This window comes from Branchiostoma floridae, chromosome 13 (assembly GCF_000003815.2).
Source record: "Branchiostoma floridae strain S238N-H82 chromosome 13, Bfl_VNyyK, whole genome shotgun sequence".
NCBI lineage: Eukaryota > Metazoa > Chordata > Leptocardii > Amphioxiformes > Branchiostomatidae > Branchiostoma > Branchiostoma floridae.
Window position 1 is genome coordinate 3,584,471 of NC_049991.1, and position 20,817 is coordinate 3,605,287.

The window sequence follows — 20,817 nt, forward strand, 5'->3', positions numbered from 1 at the left end:
CAGATAGAGTGTAGAGACTGATGCACCCAGCAGAACAAACTAAGCCATTTTTAGCTTACTTAGAATAGTTTAGTCCCCCTCCCACACCTATGGAACAGTCCACGCATGCGGACTGGAATTTCTAGGGGCTTATGTTAATAAAACGCTGTTACGTCTGTGTGTGCGGTTGATTATTCCCTGGCAGCAGAGGGATTAAGAGGCCGAAAAACAGCCATGTGACTTACAAATTGTCCATGTTCTTTATTTCCTTTCGTTTTGATTGTTTATGTATTTTTCACAGGACCTGTAAGGCTGGGTGGCAGTATATTCCTGTAGTTCCACCTGCTTGAGCCAGACTATTCTGCCTTGAGTTGAAAGGTGAAATGCATGAATTATGTCTGAATCAATTCATTTCATTTTCATATGATTTCCTTTCATTTTAATGCATTATTCACAGGACCTGTGGAGCCCAGTATATGTAATTCCTATAGTGCAGGCTGCTCGAGCAAGGACTATATAAAACATTAAACGCTAGTTCACCTTTATCCGTAAGGTGACATTTATTCATTCTTTTTAAGAACAACGTATTGAGGGGTATAAAGTCGACAGATGGTGGCCGGTTTCAAACTGCAATATTTTGAAAATACTTGTATCACAATTTTGATTCATTTAACTACTGTCCATCGACTTCATGTCCCTTGATACCCCCTTTAGCAGCACAACGGACATAGGTTACCCAGCGAATAAAAGTGAACTAGCGTTATATAACATCCTTGGCTCAAACCAGACTAATCTGCCTCGAGTTGAAAGGTGAAATGCATATTTCATTTTATTTTATATATTTTCACAGGACCGCTGAAGCCCGGTATATTCCTCTTGTGAAAGCTCCTCAAGACAGCCTTATCTGCCTTGAGTTGAAAGGTGAGATGCAACAAGTATGGTGGAATTATTAGTGGTAAAATTCTTGGCTCTTGTGAGTATCTGAAGAATCAGTAGGAAGGTTTGTCGATATAGGTTAGACATCCGGGTAATAAGATACGCCAAAAAATAGTAACTCAAGCAACTGGATATGGTTTTGGAAACGGTCATTTCAACTATAACATCTATTATCATAATACCGGTATACGTTTACGACGATTTCTCTAGCCATACTGATTTGACAAATTGTCAACGCATCATTTTCTCCAGTTACATGTTGCTGTTATAGGTTACCCTTGCCACTTCTTCTATGTAACTTTTCTGCCACTCTTGTCCTGCTAAAAGCGTAATATTGTAATAGTAACACGCCGCGGAATTACACGGCGAACAGGCGCGTGGTTGGGAGGGGGTACAAAATACCGGTAGGAAGAAACACGGCACAATTAACTGCCGCTATGTACATTTATACATCCTCTGATGTTCCTTCCTTTTCTGTCAGTAAATGCATAAAACATAAACCTGCATGAGCATACAAAATGTCATGAGAAAACGGACGTATACTGTCAAGAATTTTCATTTAACTTCTGTCCGTCACAACCGCTATGACGTAACACTTCACTGCTAGCGTAGATATAAAAATGGCGGGAAAATGGTTGCGTACGTTCAATTTTGCCCATTCAGTCGTAGATCCGGGCTATTATGCACCGGTTCTTCACACTTTTACATGAGTTGAAGGCCACCAACAGAAATTCAAGATTGTTGTTGAATCATGTTCGTCTTGTGCCGTGAGCATGTGTAATTATGATCTATATAAATTTGGCAATGAATGTGACAGTGTGTTCGTCCCACGACGAGCTGCCTACCTCGAAATTTAAAAAAAAGTATACTGAAAACTTTTGGCCTTGTTGTCTTCGAATGCATTGTTATCGATGCTTTGTAAATGGTGTATTGGACACCTAGATGTCTGAAGTGTGCACAGCTCAGAAATAACTATTTTTGCATGTGTAGATCTCTTTAAGTTCCAGTATTTTTAATCTACCGGTATAAGTCTTACTACCGGTATTATGCCAATGCATGTTACTATCCAGTAGTTTTCATCAATTCGAGGGTTTATACATCCTGGCTGTGAATTGATATATGTAAATGAGATCTAGTTGAAGAATAGGTTTATCTTAACAATGAAACCTTTGTAGCCTTTTTAACTTTTGGACCCTGAAAAATTGTCTTCAACCCATTTTTGCATTATGTTTCAAAGTTAGGATAAACAATGTTCTTCAACTAGATCTCTTTTATATATATCAATTCACAGCTAGGATACATAAACCCTCTCCAACAAGATCTCTTCGGTGTCACTGATGAAAACTACTGGCTAGCAGTCGAAACGTCTGACCATTTCCAAAACCATATCCAGTTGCTTCAGTAACTACTTTTTGGCTAATCAGTAGGAAGGTCTTCAATAGAGGCAAAATTCCTATAATACCTCGATAAATGGCCCTAAGGTTCTTTCATCTTCTGTTTGAGAACGTCAAGGTAAAACTAAGTAATTCTAAGCTTCGAGCAGGTAGTATAGGCTGTTGGATACAGGGTGCTATGATATATACTGCCCTGCAGCTGAGATGGGGTCAGCCTTTTTACCGGAAAACAGAGGAAAACACAGTTAAACACCGGAAAACACATGAAGAAGTGTATAATCTACTGAAATACAGTATGTTTTGATGAGTAAACATGACAGGTCGCTATGTTTTGCCACAGAATAATCTACATATGGCCCTGGAATGATGAGAAAATGCATGAGACGACGGGCCGGACCGCCGCCACCCGGCGGCCATGTTTGTTTTCATTGCAGAATACATGATACTTTCACAACAAGACAGCTGATACCTACCGAACTTCAGTGCAAAAATCTGTTATATATTGGCATAAATATAATATATATGAATCTACTCGGATTGTGATAAGAATCTGTTTTCTGTATTTCTTAATAAAGCTTGCTTCTTCTAGCCGTCAACGTTACATAATTTTGCACAATCAGCACGTCCAGTCCGCCGGGTGGCAGCGGCGGTCCGGCCCGTCGTCTTATGCATTTTCTGACGATTTCTTCATTCCAGGGCCATACCGGGGTATGTAGATTATTCTGTGGCAAAACATAGCGACCTGTCATGTTTACTCATCAAAACATACTGTATTTCAGTAGATTATACACTTCTTCATGCGTTTTCCGGTGTTTAACTGTGTTTTCCTCTGTTTTCCGGTAAAAAGGCTGACCGGCTGAGATGGGCATTATTGGGATGGCGATTGCATTAAAAAAATACAAAAAAATCATTTGCAGAATGGCTGCTGTAAGACACAACAGAAACCCTACAGTCTTGCAGCATACGGACTTAAAAAGGAAGTTGTCTCCTGCTCAAGATGAAGATTCTACAACGTCAAAAGTTGATAGTCTCAAAAAGCTTCACAATGACCTTCAAGTCCTTGGCTTCAATAAGGACTTTGTTCAAGAAATCCTTGACTTACCAGAAGACATCAGAGAGCACAGAACAGAAGAAGCATGGATTCATCGAGTAATGCAGCAATGGTATGATGGTAAAGTATGTGAAGTAGACGATGACGTCATAAGTCTCACTTCTGATTCTCTAGCAGCAATAGGGTTCCGTCGTGGTACAATACAGAAAATACTACAGTCAAACCTGTCTATAGCGGCCACTCAAGGGACCGGACAAAATTGGCCACTATAGACAGGTGGCCTCTGTATAGAGGTGGCAACTTGTAGATACAATACCCAAGGGACCGACAAAAAGTGGCCACTATGGACAGGTGGCCCCTCTGTAGAGGTGGCCCCTAATACAGGTTTGACTGTAAATAGAATCCCAGAGCAGCTCAGGTCATATCAGCCCACAATCTACTGGGCAAAACGAATCATAAGTGATGATCTGTTTCACTTGCAGAATGAGTGTTCAAAATACCCTTTTCCAGAGACACCTCTGAACCAAATCACCCCATGGCCACAGCAAGATCAGTCCGCTTTTCCTAATGGGTTGAAATATATCAATCTGAAAAAGTTCAGTCGTGGCTCTAGGAGTGTAGGAAGCCATACCACAACTCTGACAGGTTTTCCTATTGCTAGAGAAGACGAAATGATCCTGTATCATGCCACATCGCATCAGTCAGTATCTGACATTCTCGAAAATGACATTGTCCTAAAACGAGGAAACAGTTGTGTTGACTTCAGCGATGACTATGGTTTTTATTTGGATAACGATATTGATAGCTGTTACGGCTTTGCAGATTTTATGAGTGCACAAGCTATCCTGGTGTACGTGGTGAACGAGGCAATGTTTACCAACAATATGTTAGATCTTTTGGAGAATGAGGAGCTCTGGAAAGAGGTTGTGAAGTGCCACAGGCTTGGCAAAGCGAAGGCAGTCAGTAGGTTGAACCCAAACGGCAAGCCTTACAGTGATTATGATGTTGTATTTGGGCCATGGTGCAGAAATGTTGACAAGGTTATCAAGGGACACGAGCCACAACAAAACAGACACCAGCTCCAGTATTTGGTCCAAAATGAGGAGTTGGCAGGCAGACTGCATCAGTCCCTGAAATGTGTTTTGTTTTTCCCTAAAAAGTAGTTTTAATAGGTCTGGAGAAGAACCCTTTTCAGAGACAGAGTGCAAAGGCATCAAACTTTTGCAACAGTAGGGGCTTGCTCCCCGGGAAAATTTGAAATCAATGACCCTCTAAAACGCCATTTCCTACATTTTGAGGGGCAAATTTTGCTGTCAGACGAGTAGATAAATCTGTATATATTTTGATACATTTGATAACTAAACAATTTTAAATGTCCTCATAATGATACAATTTTTAAGACTTTATATCCGTACACAAAATAAAGCGCTTACCAACAAGCTTTCGATCAGTCCACTGATCCTTCTCAAGTTGTAATGACCCAAAACCTAAGTCACACTTCCGGAACGGAATATCATTATGTTAACTACTGTCACAGATGAACTTACATTCAAGTTTAAATGTCCTCGTCATGTTGTCCATGTTACAACTATGTTAGTACATAATTCATTAAGCAATTCAGGGCCAATTTCTAAGTCCTGCTAATCTGTACTTTTAATGGACCAAATAGACCTTTATGATTGTTGTTGTTGTTATTATCATTATTATAATTATTATTGTTGTTATTATTATTATTATTATTACTATTATTGTCATTGTTATTGTTATGATTATTATTATTATCATTAGAGACTGAATTAATGAACTCAAATCATGTCTCTTGCTATTATGTATTTCGTACCATGTTTTTTTATGTAAAATTGTAACATGCATTGGCATAATACCGGTAGTAAGACTTATACCGGTAGATTAAAAATAATGGAATTTAAAGAGATCTACACATGCAACAATAGTTATTTCTGAGGTATGCACACTTCAGACATCTAGGTGTCCAATACATCAATTACAAAGCACCGATAACAAAGCATTCGAAAACAACAAGGCCACACGTTTTCAGTTCTTTTTCGGGGCAGGCGAGCTCGTCGTGGGACGAACACATTGTCACGTTCAGCGCCGGATTTGTAGATAATAATCACACGTGCACACGGCACAAGACAAGCATGATTCAACAGCAATCTTGAATTTCTGTTGGTGACCTACAACTCGTGTAAAAGTGTGAAGAACCGTTGAATGATAGCCCGCACTACGGCTGAACGGGCGGAATTGAACGTACAGCGCCATTTTCCCGCCATTTTTATATCTACGCAAGTAATAAAGTTTTACGTCATATTAGCGGTTGTGACGGACCAAAATTAAATGAAAATTCTTGTCAGTATACGTCCGTTTTCTCATGACTTTTTGTGTGCCTATGCAGGTTTACATTTTATGCAATTACTAACAGGAAAGGAAGGAACAAAAGAGGATGTATAAAGATAAATAACGGCAACTAAAGGATTATTGTGCCGAGTTTCTTCCTACCGGTATTATTCCACCCCCTCCCGAGCACACGCCCGTTCTTGGTGCATTTCCGCGGTGTGTTACGATTGCGATATTTCGTTTTCAGCGGGACAAGAGAAACAAAAAAAGATACACAACATTAGTGGCAAAGGTAAGCTTTAATATCGACAGTTAACTGAAGAAAAAAGATGCGCTGATCATATGCCAAATTCATGTCGCTTGAGAAACTGCAGTAAACCTACCGGTATTATGCCAATGCATGTTACATATAGACTTATAAGACTCATTAGGACTTTTAATGACGTGAACTGTATCTCTGTTAAAGTTATATACTTTGTCTGACCCTTGCCTCTTCCCTCATAACCTCAATGAAAAGGGCGATTTGAGCTTTCATGAATGAACAAAGGACCAAACAAAAAACAATAATCACATTAGTTTAGTTCACTAATCCCAGCACAGCAGCATACTGGGCCTGATAGGGCATCACAATCCACATGTGAAAATTTCAAACCACAACTGCCGGGGAAATGACTATGTTTACTTTGCACTTGCACAAATCATCATCGGTTTACAAATTTACGGCATCCAAAGTGTGGGAAATATTTTTGTGTAGGCCTGGCTCTTCAAAACAGAGGTGGGATTTTTCCATGTTGACTTAAGTTGAAATCAACTGTAGCCAATAAGGTCTTGCACTGGGCAGGGTGGGGGATGACATGCTGGGCGTTGGGTCATTAATCACAGCACTGACCAGCCCCTCTTGGATGCTCTGCATGGCAGGCGACACCAGACGGAAAGGGTAGCGATAACTCCTTCGGGCTTAAACTCCCCCAGAGCACTAATGTGAGATCTGCGGGCTGACCGCCTTGGGTCCCCAAACAAAACTCGCTAGCTACCCGGTCCTGTCTGGCTCCCAGGGTAACCTTATACCTTCAAGATTAAGTAACAAAAGATTGTTGTTATGATATTTTTATAAAAGACAAGGTTATATATTTGTACAATAACTTTTATATATATCAAATGTATGTTGAAAGAAAATGAATGTATATTTGTATTGATGAATGATTATGTAATGTCATAATGATGTTGTTTTAATAGCGCAAGTCAAGTACATGTAACCTTACAGTTACAGCACTCCATAAACTACAGGTATCCAACATGTGGCATATTTCAGGCAGGTAACACTTAGTCTAGTTTACCTTTATCCATAGGGTAACCTTTATTCGTTCTTTTTAAGAATGATGTATTCAACTGCAAAATTTTGAAAATATCACAATTTGAAACTACCATCCATGGACTTGATAGTCCCTGGATGCCGTGTGTAGCAACACAACGGATATAGGTTAACCCATGGATAGAGGTGAACTAACGTTATATCATTCTATAGTTGTACAACAACATGATCTATATAATGCTAGCTCACCTTTATCCGTGGGGTAACCTATATTCATTGTATTTGAAACCAGGGAATTTAGCTATAGGGATATAAACTCACATGTGCAAATTAAGAGTACCTTATATATATTACAGAACTCATTTATGAGTGCCAAGACCACAGAACTCACATTTGCATTATGAGTGCCTTACTACAGAACCACAATTATGTACATTATGAGTGCCAAGACTATAGAACTCACATGTGCATTATGAGTGCCTTACTACAGAACCATAATCATGTGAATTATGAGTGCCTTACTACAGAACCACAATCATGTGAATTATGAGTGCTTTACGGTATGATTACATTGCTTGACGTTGTAACGTGCCAAAATATGACAAAGAAACCAATGCTGAACTGTTGTCTGGTTTCATTATTTCAACAACTTGTCTTGAATGCAGGACAGCTCAGTCATTTCCATTTCCCAAACAAAGAACTACTTTGAGATACATCTGTCCACCGCTTGTTGAAAAATTTCAGGAATGCTGAAAAGGGCATATACATAACGTTAACTCTACGTGGGGGGTACAATTGTTGTCTGTACTCCACTGATGAAGGCAAATGTCACTGGTGAATTAAGTGGGTTACTAGTAAGTCTATGGGCCAAGGTCACAAACAAATGTCATACCTTGTATTCTGAACAGCAGAGGTGAGCACAATGAAAGCATCCTGGTGTACTCCATCCAGAAAGAAGCGGTCAAGCAGTTCTCTTCCTCTCTCTTCTCCCAACCTTCCCAACCAATCAACCGACAGCTTACTGATCAAAAACTCCAGGAAACTCACATAGTGATGCAGTGAAAACTCCTTCCTTGCTTCAGGAAGTTCCGAGTCCGGAAAGTCTTGGTTTTTGGAAGTTTTGTCATGAGGAAGAAGCACTGAGAGTCTTAGAAGACCTTGTGAGACTTCTGAGGGGTTCTTAGATGTAGAGAGAGTGTTCTGGACTTCCCAGACTAGCTGTCTAACCTGAAGTTTTGTGTCTCCAGACATTTGGATGTTGTTCTTACTTTCTTAGTTGGTTAGGTTGCAGTCACATGCGACGGAACCTGAAATAGATGATGTATTTAGTAGAATGATAGAAATCTGATTTTAAATGATATACAATAGATAGGGCTCAAAGTAATGGGTGCATGTGCACCAGGTTGTTAAGCAATTTAGATGAATAAAGGCAGTGTTTTAGTTCGTAGCCATGAACAGGGTACATTGTCATCACTACTGTAGCTTGTATCATTATATCAGGGAGTTTATATGAAATATAACGTGTTATCACCTCATAAAACCTCCTTGTAGCTATATGGTATAGCAGGGATCTGCCCCCCTCCCCACTCGACTGTCATCACCGCTCGCAAATCATCAAACGTAACCGTGAATTCAAACAATAAAACAGCATAAAAGTGCTTCAGACAGACTTAACACTCTTTACTATGAATATAAACGTGTAATTACGTCTATAATCTATGTTCAGTCCTGTTCTTACCATCCAATTTTGGCGCCTCTCTGGCAAAGCATCGGCTTGCAGTCCACTTCACTTCCGGGTTAGGCGAAACCATTACAAGCCAAGGGTAACCTCAGAATGATTTGCTCTCAATTCAATAATGTTACTGTACTCAAATTTTAAGAACAATACTACATAAAATACGTATCTGTTATAACTTATTTAATTGCAGGAATATATTTTGCTGTAATAGAATTTATAGATTTTAATTTCTTTAGTTATATACCTTTTTACTGTAATAGTGCCACCCAGTTTGATGACAAACCTGATACACCAAATATTGTCTATGTCATTCAGTCATATCTGTTGTACCATGCAGCCAAAGCTTACAAATTTCAGGACGACAGTGAATACAGACATACTAAGAGGATTACCGGGAAGTAATGCATTGTGTAACTGTGACATGATGAAGAAAAGAAATCTCATGCCATAGATAAAATTTGCATACAGTTCTAGTCTAGTATATAACAGTTACAATATTCTAAGTGGTCAGGAAGGTTGCGTTGATCAAATGACTGAACACACAGAATATAGTATACCAAACAATAAGATTACGTTTATACTTTTTGCAAAATTTAATTTTGCCATCCGCAGCATATTTTTGCTTATTTTGAAGCTGCTTTCTACAAATTAGAGTATGGTTTAAATTTTTTTTAAAAACTTTTATTCATTTTGGAAACAGCCAAAAATTGATGCACACATGCATGTCATCCATATAATCAAATCAACATGGCCCAACTTGGATACCCCAGTTCAAATACCAGGAAGGGCAATACCTTCATTTTGGTTGGAGTGGCATTCCTTTTTCGCACTGATCCAGTAAAGATATCAGGGTCCCTAGGATGACAGAGCCATATGTAAATACATGTACTAGTAATGATATGCTTTGCTTTACTAACAGGATATGTTACAGTAAAATTGAACTAAGGACGGGTATATTTTTGTTGTAATTTCTCGCAGGCAAGCTTTCCTGACCTAGCAAGTTTTACCTAAGTTTTACCTGTCCTGGGTATATACTCAGTGTCTGTACCGTGGTAGCGTAGCTTAATCAACACTTTTCTTGCCATGAAATAAATGAATCTTGCAACAACAACCGTAATAGTAGAACTTTATTCATATCAAGTCTATACATACATGTTGTGATGATGTGTGATGGGGTCACAGGCATATACTGGCCCACAAATGACCTACATTGACCAAGGAATGTAGAGGGGGGAGTCACTCAGAGATAGCTAGGGACAGAGAGAGGTCCGGCCCTGTGTCAGATGTAGTATTTGTATATAACGTAAACGTAATACATATGTATGGAACATGCGTCAGACAACTCATTGCTTAAACTTATTACGACTAAAATTTTGAAATGGTCTTAAGCCAGGCTAATCTTAAGTCAAAGAGTGTTTTTCTCAACATACAATACTTTTCAAACCATATTTTACCATGTAGGCACTAATATTAATACACACTATAAACTAAAGACAGCTTTATATTCAATCAATGAAGGTAAGGAATGTACTAAGATTTCCAATTCATGTTAGACAGTTAATAACTAAGATTTCCAAAGTACAAAATGTAATGGCAACAACAGTGAACTTTACTAACAAGATTTCCAAAATCATGCTTTTTGGTGACTACTATACATAGTATTGATGACTACTATATACACACTATAACAGTATATGCATGGATATAGTTACTTCATACATGTACATGTACTATGATGATGTATATCTGCTCAAAACATCCCAAGGGGAAAGGGCTGTCTGGTCCAACTGGATGCAGATCCCTCAACACACCGCACTACTTGCAGCTCTATCACTTTCTGCCAGGGGGCACAACTACATTGTCAATGTCAGACATCTTTTTCCAGCCCCCTGGTCAGACTGAACAACTTTTTCCACTTTCTGGACTGGCCAGCTCTTTCAGCCAACCCCAAACAGAGAACAGGAAGGAAACTAATCCAACGATAGAATTGGAGGGCAGATATTGACGAGCGTGGCGCATACTCGGGTGATTCGTTCAATCAACGGTTCTTCAGACTCGTCAGAATCTAAGTATTCAATGGGAACAGTTCCTTCTAAGAAAGTGTACTTGCTCTGCAAGTGGCCAGTAAGTTGTTCAACGTGCGCGAGCAGTCTCACTCTGGCAATGCTGCTTAACCCTTCCAGATCAACAGTGTCTAGCTGCAGCTGTGCCTCCCCCTTTGAGAAAGCATGTACAAACTTTCCTTGTTGCTGCCCATCACCACATGCAGGGTCACATGTGGCCAGAACTACATCCCCTGGTAGCAGCTTGTCCAACAAACTTCTCTAACAGGAACCTGTTTGACGCACATCCACCCCAAGGCTTTGACACGAAACTGATGAAACCTCGCGGCGTGATACCAATGAGAACTTTCAGGGTGTAACGATTCTTCGCGGACGAGAATGTCTGTTCACGGGCCTCGAGAGTTTCAGGTTCGTCGATGAAGATCTCGAAACAGTCTACAATCGTGACTGTCTTATTCTGACCAAATGTGTCTTGGAAGAACGTCGGCATTGTCGACAACAATACTTCTCTCTTAGGCCAAAAAACAAGACAAGATAGCTGATCATCCAATACTACCATCCAATTGTAGAATATCTGTTTAACCTTGTCAATGGGGACTCGAAACCACAAAGCCAGATCTTGGAATTCCAAGTTACGCTTCAGTTTCATGAGAACTATCATGAATTGTTGAAAATCATCCAGACTCTGAGTGATTCTTGGCGTCGCAAAGGGCGCAACTTGATCTAACAAAACCTTTACTACAGCGTATTTAGGCAGACCGGTGTAGAAGCTGATTTTGTCGTCTGTGTTGAAGAAGTCTTTGTTCGGAGCACCATTTTGCTGGGACTCCGGATTCTCTGTCTGTGTTTCGGCAGTCTTTGGCTCTTGGTTAGTAGATGGTACACTGCTGAACTCATACTGTGACTCCCCTGTCTGTGTTTCTGCATTCTGTGGCTCTGCCTCGTCTCTTTCTCTCGAACAGTCAGCCATTTTCTGCCTTGACCTTTCGCACGCGGTGTTCAGTAGGAAGTTTTTGTGGCGTCCGTAACTTCGCTTGACAAGCCTCTTTTCGTCCCCTTTAAGGCGATTTCCGTCTCTTCTTGCGTTTCAGTCCTCGCTTCTGCGTTCTTTTGTAGCTTTCCCTTCGCCTCTTCTTCTTTGTAGTCCAAGGTTCAGACTGGAAACGCTTGTAAACAGTGTTTTTATCCCACACACTACAAGCACACACTTTGCAGCCGTCCCACGAAGAAACAAAATGGCGTCCCACTTGGCTTTTTGGCAACGCCTATGGAGCCGGCCAAATGGTGTGAGTATCACTAATAAAAATTATGAAAAGCTCTACTGTAGTTATACCAGAATCAGAAATACACGATTGGTTTGATATCTCTCTTTCGCAGTCTACAGTTGAGGAATTTACGGGCATTCATTCAACAATTGCAATGCACATGTTAGTAAAACCGTTGCCAAGGCCGGGCCACGTGACTGAAAGCCGAGAATATTGTTAATTTCAAAGTTAACATTATCTATTTTCGTCACGTTTTTATTCCCCCCCCCCCCTTCATACATTTCAATTCATTCATTCATTGTTTCTTTCATTCATTCATTCGTTAATAAATTAACTCATCCATTCATTCATTCTTTCATTCATTCATGTGTTCGTTCATTCATTCATTCATTCATTCACTCATTCCCTATGGTGCTCAGCCCCGCAGCGCATGGTACCCTGGGACCTGTTAGGAGACTGGACACTCTCCATGTGTAATTCCGAACGATTCCGCCAGTGGCGCAATCTCGTCCAGAACATGACCTCAATGTCCCCAGAAACAAAGGCAGATATAGCTTCATTTTTCTCAGTTTTTCCCAGCCCCTGTGACATTTGATTACAACATTTTTCATTATCTTCCTTCCTCGCTTAGATAACCTTCTTGATTGCCGGATTTGCATTCCTATCATAAGATATATATACATGTAATTCAAAAACTCAGCGAAAGACGAAGACAATTTGCGTGGCCATTCTCAACTTTAATGCAGAAATGGCAGATAGAGACACAGACGGTACACCTCTCCTGACAGTCCTAACCGTCACACCCACTTCTCTGGGTACTCTAGCATCCTCCATGGGTGACGTCATTGGCCGAACTGTCCGCCATATAGTGTCATATCCGTCCTTGTCTTATAACCATACAAAGCATTACAGTTCTTGTTCATGGCAAAACAATGTGAAAACGCAATGAAACGTAAATATATTATTGTTCACATTTTGTTTGTCTCGTTATCATGTCTTGACCTTATTCGATTCAGTCTTTACCAATCTTAATTGTCTTAAATTTCAATAAGTCTAGAATCTAGATATAACTTTGGTTGATCACTAATATCGGACCAATATCATTTCATGTTTCGTTAGAAATAAATGCAAACATGTCATTCGGTAACTGTTATTCTGTAAGGACATGGTTTTATTTTTATTTTTTTGGAGTTTACTATAATGATTGAACATTCACATCCAGATTGCGATGTCAACATCTCGCAAGAAGTAACCGAACTTCAAAACATAAAACAACAACAGCAGCAACTGCTGAAGAGCAGACACACTTGACTCGAAAGACAAAGAAAGTGCTCTAGTCTAGATCTAGAGCACCAACAGGCAAATGGCGCCGAACAAAGTGGCGGCCATTCCTGCGGTCAGCTTTCCAGCTGTGCTCTTAAGGTCGGTGTATGTGATGGCGTTGCAATCAACAGCATCGGCACAACACTCTTCGTAATGTATCCCCCCGGAAGTGATAGCTTCAGAGAACACACTGTTTTCGTTGTCGCTGTTGCAGGCCTGATCATGGCACTTCCTTTCAAAGGTCACGACGTTGCCATCAGCATCTTCCTCCAGCTCAACCTTAGTGTATGACAAGAATTACTCATCAAAATTGACAGTTACCATGATGAAAACTGCATGATAGAATACGCTCATAGTGAATTACAATTGTGCTTTACGACCTAATTGTATCTAAAGAAGTAGCGTGATGTTTTCTTTAAAATTGTGATGAGCCTAACTAACTTCTGATTATGAAATTGATACACATGGTGACCAGCCCTCCAGCGCTGTCCTGCTACTTGCTACATAATGTAATTAAACACCACGTGTACGGGGTGTCTGCGGGATGTTGAAGGTGCCTCGTCCTGGCCATTCACCTTATTTGTTTGGAGATAAAGCAGGAAAGCAATAGAAAGAGAAGAAAAATAGTATATTTCCCTTCTGTGAAGATAAGTATAAAAAAAGGGTAATTACGATGCAAACTCCAAAGGCACATCCAGAGCCAGACCCAGTCGTTCCGGTAGCGCACGCATCTGTGGAGTCGTTCGTACTGCATGCAAAACAGGTTGTTGCCTGTGTAAAATACGAAGAATGGACTTTAAGTATGGATTGAGTCCAACATTTCCAATATCAATTTGAAATCGAATCTGCATTGGGTCATATCATGAAAAAATTGTGATATAACAGGAGAAATGTATCGCATGCCGAGTATAACAAGTGGTAACACATCTATACTTGAATAAAATTGAAATTGTTGCTTGCATGATTTTGGTTGCCATTGCTAAAAACTATTGAATCCTACAATCCGACGTCAATCGTTTCGCTTGCATACTAGTACTCTTGGGCAAATGTTATCACTATGTTTAACAAGACCACACTGATTTCATTATATGGATGACATTCACATGTGCAGCAATTTTCGGCCGTTTCAAAGAAACAACATTGATTTCTAGCCATACTGTAGCTCATACATTAAAGCTGCATAAGGAGCAAATACATGCCGTAAATTCCAAACAAAATATCGGAAACACACAGACAATAATGTCATAGAATGCATATTTTCCTATCGTAGTATTTTGCCATATGTATAAGTTGAAAGTGTATTTCGAGCCCACGCAAAGTTTTCCAAATTCAAATAATTAGATTAAAAAGACAAAATATATAGCATTTACTGTTTTCCATACCCATACCCAGTGTGCTCAGTCATTTGTTCAAACATTCTTAATTCTTATATTCTAAAATGTTTTATAATGGTTGTTTTACCTTTTGTCCCTAACGCTAAAATCAATTTTGGGGCACTCAGAGTAAGTCATCCACTCATGAGTAGTCAACTCAGTATGGCCTTAGACGTATCAAGATAAAATTGTACAAAAATCTAAATCTGTAGCTAGAGTAATCGCAAAGTAACCCACGGATCCCGCTGGAGTACCGCTGACCGCCGCAGTAGTAGGGGCAGGAGTAGTAGCGCCTGTGTGAAATGGAAGGATCTTGTAAATCATCACAGTGATTGTTAGGAGCAAATTGATTGCACTCTAAAGAGCCGATCGACTGTCAGTTGATAGCCAAGTCACTGTACATGCCCCACTTTCGATCTATCATTGTCAAAAGCTGATGTTACTAAGTAATGTTAATGTCACATTTTCAGTGACTTTGTGAGAAAATGAAAACATTTATCATTGAATTTACAATTTATGCCCGCGACTAGTGGTGCGTACCTAAAGCCCGGACTTGGAATTGGACCTAAAAATGTTTAGGTCCAAGTCCCAAAAAAATACTCTAAATGTCCGGAGCCAAGTCCGGACCTGCAAAAAGCAATCTGTCACTTATATTCCCTTTTCTTGTTCTAAACCATCTTAAACCTTCCATAGACAGTGAAATTTGCACTGGAAAAAGACAAAAAACATTTTGTGTTTACACTGGCTGTCTTTTATTTTCATGTATTTTTCAAATTGCATTTCAATTCATGCTAACATGCAACTTTAAGTCCGAACCTGAACCTGAACTGCTGGACCTGAATCCGGACCTGAACCTGAAATTGAGTTTAGGTACGCACCACTACCCACGACTAATATCTTTTATGTTGTATATGAGTATTTTTTCTATAAATCTTGTATATCATAATCTTTGTTCCCACAAACCTAGTCTGGTATCCAAACCTATTGAAGCTGTAGGATTCTTTCGAGGGGACGAAATTCTCTGATAGATTCAGACTCCAGGCTATAGTGACGGTTGGGCACCGGTTTGGAAATGAGGTCCTGGAATAAGTGCTATTGTCGAAATCAATCGAAATAGGTTTAGAAAAAGAAAAAATGAAAAGCTCCTTTTTTTCAGTTTCAAGCCCGCCAAAGTCTAGCCATAAAGGAGCAACTTGAAAACCGCACCAAACTGCCAAAATTCCATACACGAAAGTATTGAACTAATGCGAGGAAACAGTAATGCTTATACGTACTAGTATCTGATCTTCGAACATTAAAATCATGTCCCTATGAAGAAGTTAATGTTGAAAGGCTAGATGATTTTTCTCACCTTCGACCAGATAGCCGTGCAGAAGCAGGCTGACAACCGCCAACACCACAAAGTGCCTCATTTTCTGTAAAAAAAAAGTCACGAAATAAATGTCAGTGACACAGTTTACAAAAGCCATGTAACCATGTAAATCAGTCAACACTGTAACCTTAACATAGATTCCATAGTGTAAGTCACACATGGTAATACCTACCGTGGAAACCAGATTTTTATAGTGGGCCGGCAGAGAATCTGAAGGCACGTCTTCCCGAGGACCTCAGGTAGCACTCATGGATTTTTCAGATAGGGAGAGTTTAACCATGGCTTATAGGTCCCATTTACAAACTGAGGCCCGACCGGGATGTTTGCGGAAACGAGAAATAAAAGTGTTTACCAAGGAATATACACAAACTATTCTCATCTTGTTTACTTTCTGTGTGTTTTGTTGCCTTTTGTGTCATATTTTTCGTTTCCGAAAGCTACCCGGCCGGGCCCAGGGTTGGGAATTGGAACCTAAGCCTTTGTCGGCAAACTCTCCTTGCATGGCTCCTCACCGAAGTGCTTGTCTAAGGTCTATCATCATCAAAATCATCATCATCATTATCATCATGACTTACGTGTAGTCGAGCTCAATGCATTGAAGCAACAGTGGGTATAGCTTTTTCACCATGTTTTCAGCACGCATTTGCGGTACATTACAATTATATTCCACGGTAACTGTGAAATTAATCCAGAAAAAACGTTACCAACTTTTGACTTGGAGGATCAGATATGAAGTCAATCACAGTCCTGGTGTTGGCACTAGTGGAACGGTTCTTGCGCGTGAGATACGATGCTTTTAAATATAGTACAGTGGCTACACCTTTATCACCCCTAAGACGCGACCATTTAAACACCGCCCGCCACGCTATTATCAACTGTTTACTTCCAATGGATATAGATGGGATTATCATTGTCGAACCGTTTCAATAGCCCTGAATAGAGTTAGAAGTAGTTGTTGGTTTTGGGCTCCGTGGATACGGCCAACCGTTAGGTAACGTAGTAATGATTGGAGACCACAATGTGTTGGAACAGTTCAGAACTGAATGGTAAGAGAATGTGTTTTAGTCGTTGCTATTGGAAACACCGATACAGTTGGGTCTTTGGGTTAATGAAAATAGGTAACGGCGTCGGGTTGCTATGTCTTTGCTAAAGGCTACCTTGCTGTACGTGGGGGCTTGGTACAGGTGTGGTCGTATAACCGGTAACGTTTTAAAAGCGTAACACACCAGTTTGCAAGCTGTGTAAGAACACAGACTGTAAAGTTTGATTCACTCACACCGAGAAAGAACACCAACTCTTTTCGATAAGTGTGGTGGGGTCTAAAACGTGTTCGAATATGGCTCTCCCAAAACGCGATCTTCGACTTTGTGTCCAATCCAAATGGACGCCGCTAAGCAAAGTTGGGTACCAAGATCTACTAATTTTACCCAAAGTTGAGGAGAAAGTATGTCACGGTGAAGTTCCTTTCCCAAGGGCACAAGATTTTGGGTCCTCTAGAGAATCGAGCCCAGAGCTTTTTGAGTAAACAGCCCTAACAAAAAGACCATCTTGCCATGCCACTTTTGACGGTCTGTAGAACACGCTGTTAAAAGACACACATGGTGCATAGTACGAACCATGAATATTTCAATGCACATTCTTAGAGAACTTCGCATTTTTGCTACCTGTTTTTTCGGAATATTTGTCCATATAAAACCCGTTAATACAATGACAAACTTGTCCAAAAAGTGCGATTTAGTTCTTGGTTTAAGCTAGATATGATAGCTATAGATATGATAGTAATAAATATTGAGAAACTAGATTACATATCTTGCTGTTGTTCGGTCCACAAGAATTTGGAAACACCCGGACCCGGGTACTACTTTTGGCATTGCCGTTTCTTTTTAAAAGCCAGCGTCAGTACGGGACTGTAGACGGTACAAGTATCTTTGTCTTTAAACATATAGCAGAACAAATTCTACCGTCAGCGAAAATACAATGTAGTGGATAGATATACAGAGTCATATTAAAGTGTTCTGAGACGTACATTAGAATACCTAGCGGCAAGGGAATCGAAAAATACGTACACCCAAGTACATTGAACGGATTCTTTTCAGAGTCTGCGAACCATCAACCTGCAGTTATTCAGCTTTCATGTTTCACCTTAGGCAACATTAAAAGCAAAGTATATGAATACATGTTTTGAGAGCTTGAGTTTGTTTTCTAAAATAGGCTTTAGGCAGTTGTGATAATTAGTGCCAATGCATTTTTATGACTTTTTGAAACACAAGCTAGCCATCACACTTAAAGCTTTTCACTTTTTACAATTTCTATTGAATTTAAAGTTTAAAAAAGTTTTTAACGTTAATCCGCCTTTTTAACTTAAAACACATTAAAAATACCCCTTTTCTATTTTGCGAAGATACGCATAATGCATTATCACGAGCAAATGGATTATGAATGTTACACGTACCTGTTTCTTGTGTGTGTTCCCTGTACTTGGACTCGAAACGTTGCCCAGAAGCAACGGCCTTGTATCGACTGTGACTTTATGCTGGCAACAGTTCCCTAAATTCAAGAGTTTACGGGTCATGCCATTATATTGAGAGGGGTTAATTTTGTAGAAGCTCAGTTCAGACAACAATACACATTGTTTTTGCAAATGTTATTAGATCAGCTCTGCTCAAAATAGCGTTTGTGTATTAGTCCTATTAGCTATTAGTGTAGATGTTATTTAGTCGGGCACACAGATTTTATAGATATGGTACTTTCATAAATTGAATGCACCCCGAAAACCAGAATGAAACTTTCCATGCTTTGTCATAGAAGATAAGACTTTAAATGGAATAATTGTGTAATTGGGCTGTTAAAGGGTTTTAGGGGTTCCCAGATGAAGATGTTATTCATCATTTTAAAGCATGATCGCTTTTATTACAAACGTGTATGCATCCGTTTGGCCGCGGATTGTAACTATGTCATAACTTGCTAAACTGTATTTTCGTTTGCTCCCAACAGTCAACAGAATTTCATCTCAACTTCCAGTGTTTGATAAAACCACTAGTGACCCACAAACAGCCAGTGCGTGGCGTAATTTAAGTGCGTGGCAGATAAATGAGACCATAATGACTGTGTCGTTATAAACAGTCGCACAAACAACGCAAAACACGCACAAACACGCGACCGTTGCTACATGTATAAGGCGTTGAAAAAAATGTTATCACTTATATTTTCTATTACCAGGTCAACCCTATCTAAAACCAAGGAGGTTGAAAAATAATTTTTGTTCAACCTCCTTGCTAAAACCTGACGACCATAGCGTGTTTGCGTTCGACTGCTGACAAAGGAGTTTTGGATCTGGTTAGTAAAATTCAAAACAGGCTTCTGGTATATCATACTCAAGATATTCTTAGCAAAGTTAGGCGTTAAACAGTTAATGTAAGAATGTGTATAATCATTGTACTTCTTAGTTTAGTTTATTGATGTGCTTGTACAATGCAAACTTGTCGTATGATTAAAATATGATGCTGAAATATCAAAATCCTGATACATTTCAGTTTTACATTGTTAATAACTATTTGTTCACTTCAGCCGAAACCTACAGGAAAGAAAATACTTTCCTACCAAAACTATTCTTTTCCAGAAAGTAAAAGATGTTGCCATGTAACTAGAAATACAATATTCTTATTAAAAAAATTTACAGTGAAGCAAACGGAGATCCAACATTAATATTGGAAGCATTTTTTCAAGCTTATAAAAATGTACACTAAATGCTTAGGCCTAGGAATGAGATCTTTTCGGAACGTTGTAAGACATTTATAGAATGTCGAGAGGGGGAGATTAGCATATTTTTGAATGAAAGCCGTCAAGATTTTTGTGTTGACTGAGCAAATATTGATTGAGGCTCTTGTTACCAGAGATACTTAAAGAAATATTATAACAAGGCTTAGTGTATAAGAATAAGTACACAGCATAGCACGGAACTTACAGAGTGTTGTTGAACAAAATACGTCCGGAAAGTACGATTATTGCACCTACGTCCAGAGTGAAATCAACAACTTTAAGAGTGTTTGGTTAGGAGGATTAATTTATTTTCTAAGATTCACAAGAAAGTGTCTGACTTCCATAGTACTTGCGTAATTATATTTGAACCGGTTTTCCATTGTGTTTAAAAGAGTGCAAGTTACATGCTAGCAAGTCAGATGTAGAGAGAGATTTTAAAAAGAGAGATACAGGGAATGTGGGAAAGGGAGAGAGAGGATGAGAAAGAAGGAGAGAGAGGGAAAGAGAGAAAGGAGAGACGGGAAGAGAGAGTGAGAGGGAGAGAGAGAAAAAAGGGGAGAGAGGGAGAGAAAAAGAGGGAGAGAAAGAGGGGAGAGAGGGAGAGAATGCGTGTGTGTGTGTGTGTGAGAGAGATAGAGAGAGGAGAGAGAAAGGGAGAGTGAAAGAAAGGAAGAGAGAAAGAAAAAGAGAAAGAAAGAGAAAGAAAGAAAGAGAGAGAGAGAGAAAGAAAGAAAGAGAGGGCGAGAGAAAGAGAGTGAGAAAGAAAGAAAGACAGAGAGAGAAAGAGAGAGAGAGAAAGAGATAGACAGAGAGAGAGAGAGACAGAGAGAGAGACAGACAGACACTTAGAGAGATTTCCAACAGCCTTGCGTTGCGGGAGGTAATGTTAAACTACAG

The 20,817-nt window shown here is 39.6% G+C and overlaps 2 protein-coding genes across 2 annotated transcripts in view; both read right to left on the bottom strand.

Moving 5' to 3' along the window:
• The window catches only part of LOC118429344 (telomere length regulation protein TEL2 homolog), a 22,958-nt gene extending 14,135 nt beyond the window's left edge, over positions 1-8,823 (bottom strand). The window contains exons 1-2 of the mRNA XM_035839825.1: positions 8,766-8,823; positions 7,920-8,334 (exon numbers count right to left, since the gene is read on the bottom strand). Coding sequence (XP_035695718.1) covers positions 7,920-8,278 — 359 coding nt within the window. The 5' untranslated portion in view covers positions 8,279-8,334; positions 8,766-8,823. The remainder of the gene's footprint in view (positions 1-7,919; positions 8,335-8,765) is intronic.
• Positions 8,824-13,296: 4,473 nt separating this feature from the next.
• LOC118429345 lies at positions 13,297-18,703 on the bottom strand. The gene is made up of 5 exons (XM_035839826.1): positions 18,614-18,703; positions 16,141-16,204; positions 15,027-15,082; positions 14,089-14,187; positions 13,297-13,695 (listed from the first exon to the last, which is right to left on the bottom strand). The coding sequence occupies exons 2-5, from the start codon at positions 16,199-16,201 to the stop codon at positions 13,438-13,440; spliced, it is 474 nt and encodes a 157-aa protein (XP_035695719.1). The 5' UTR covers positions 16,202-16,204; positions 18,614-18,703; the 3' UTR covers positions 13,297-13,437.
• Between the last annotated feature and the right edge of the window lie 2,114 nt (positions 18,704-20,817).

What these genes read in the sequence shown, in the direction of transcription:
- LOC118429345 (XM_035839826.1), bottom strand. Translation starts at nt 16,201, where the DNA reads ATGAGGCACTTTGTGGTGTTGGCGGTTGTCAGCCTGCTTCTGCACGGC. An exon ending in GCACGGCTATCTGGTCGAAG is followed by an intron (nt 15,083 to 16,140) that starts GTGAGAAAAATC and finishes CATTTCACACAG; the next exon opens with GCGCTACTACTCCTGCCCCT. An exon ending in GTGCCTTTGGAGTTTGCATC is followed by an intron (nt 13,696 to 14,088) that starts GTAATTACCCTT and finishes TCATACACTAAG; the next exon opens with GTTGAGCTGGAGGAAGATGC.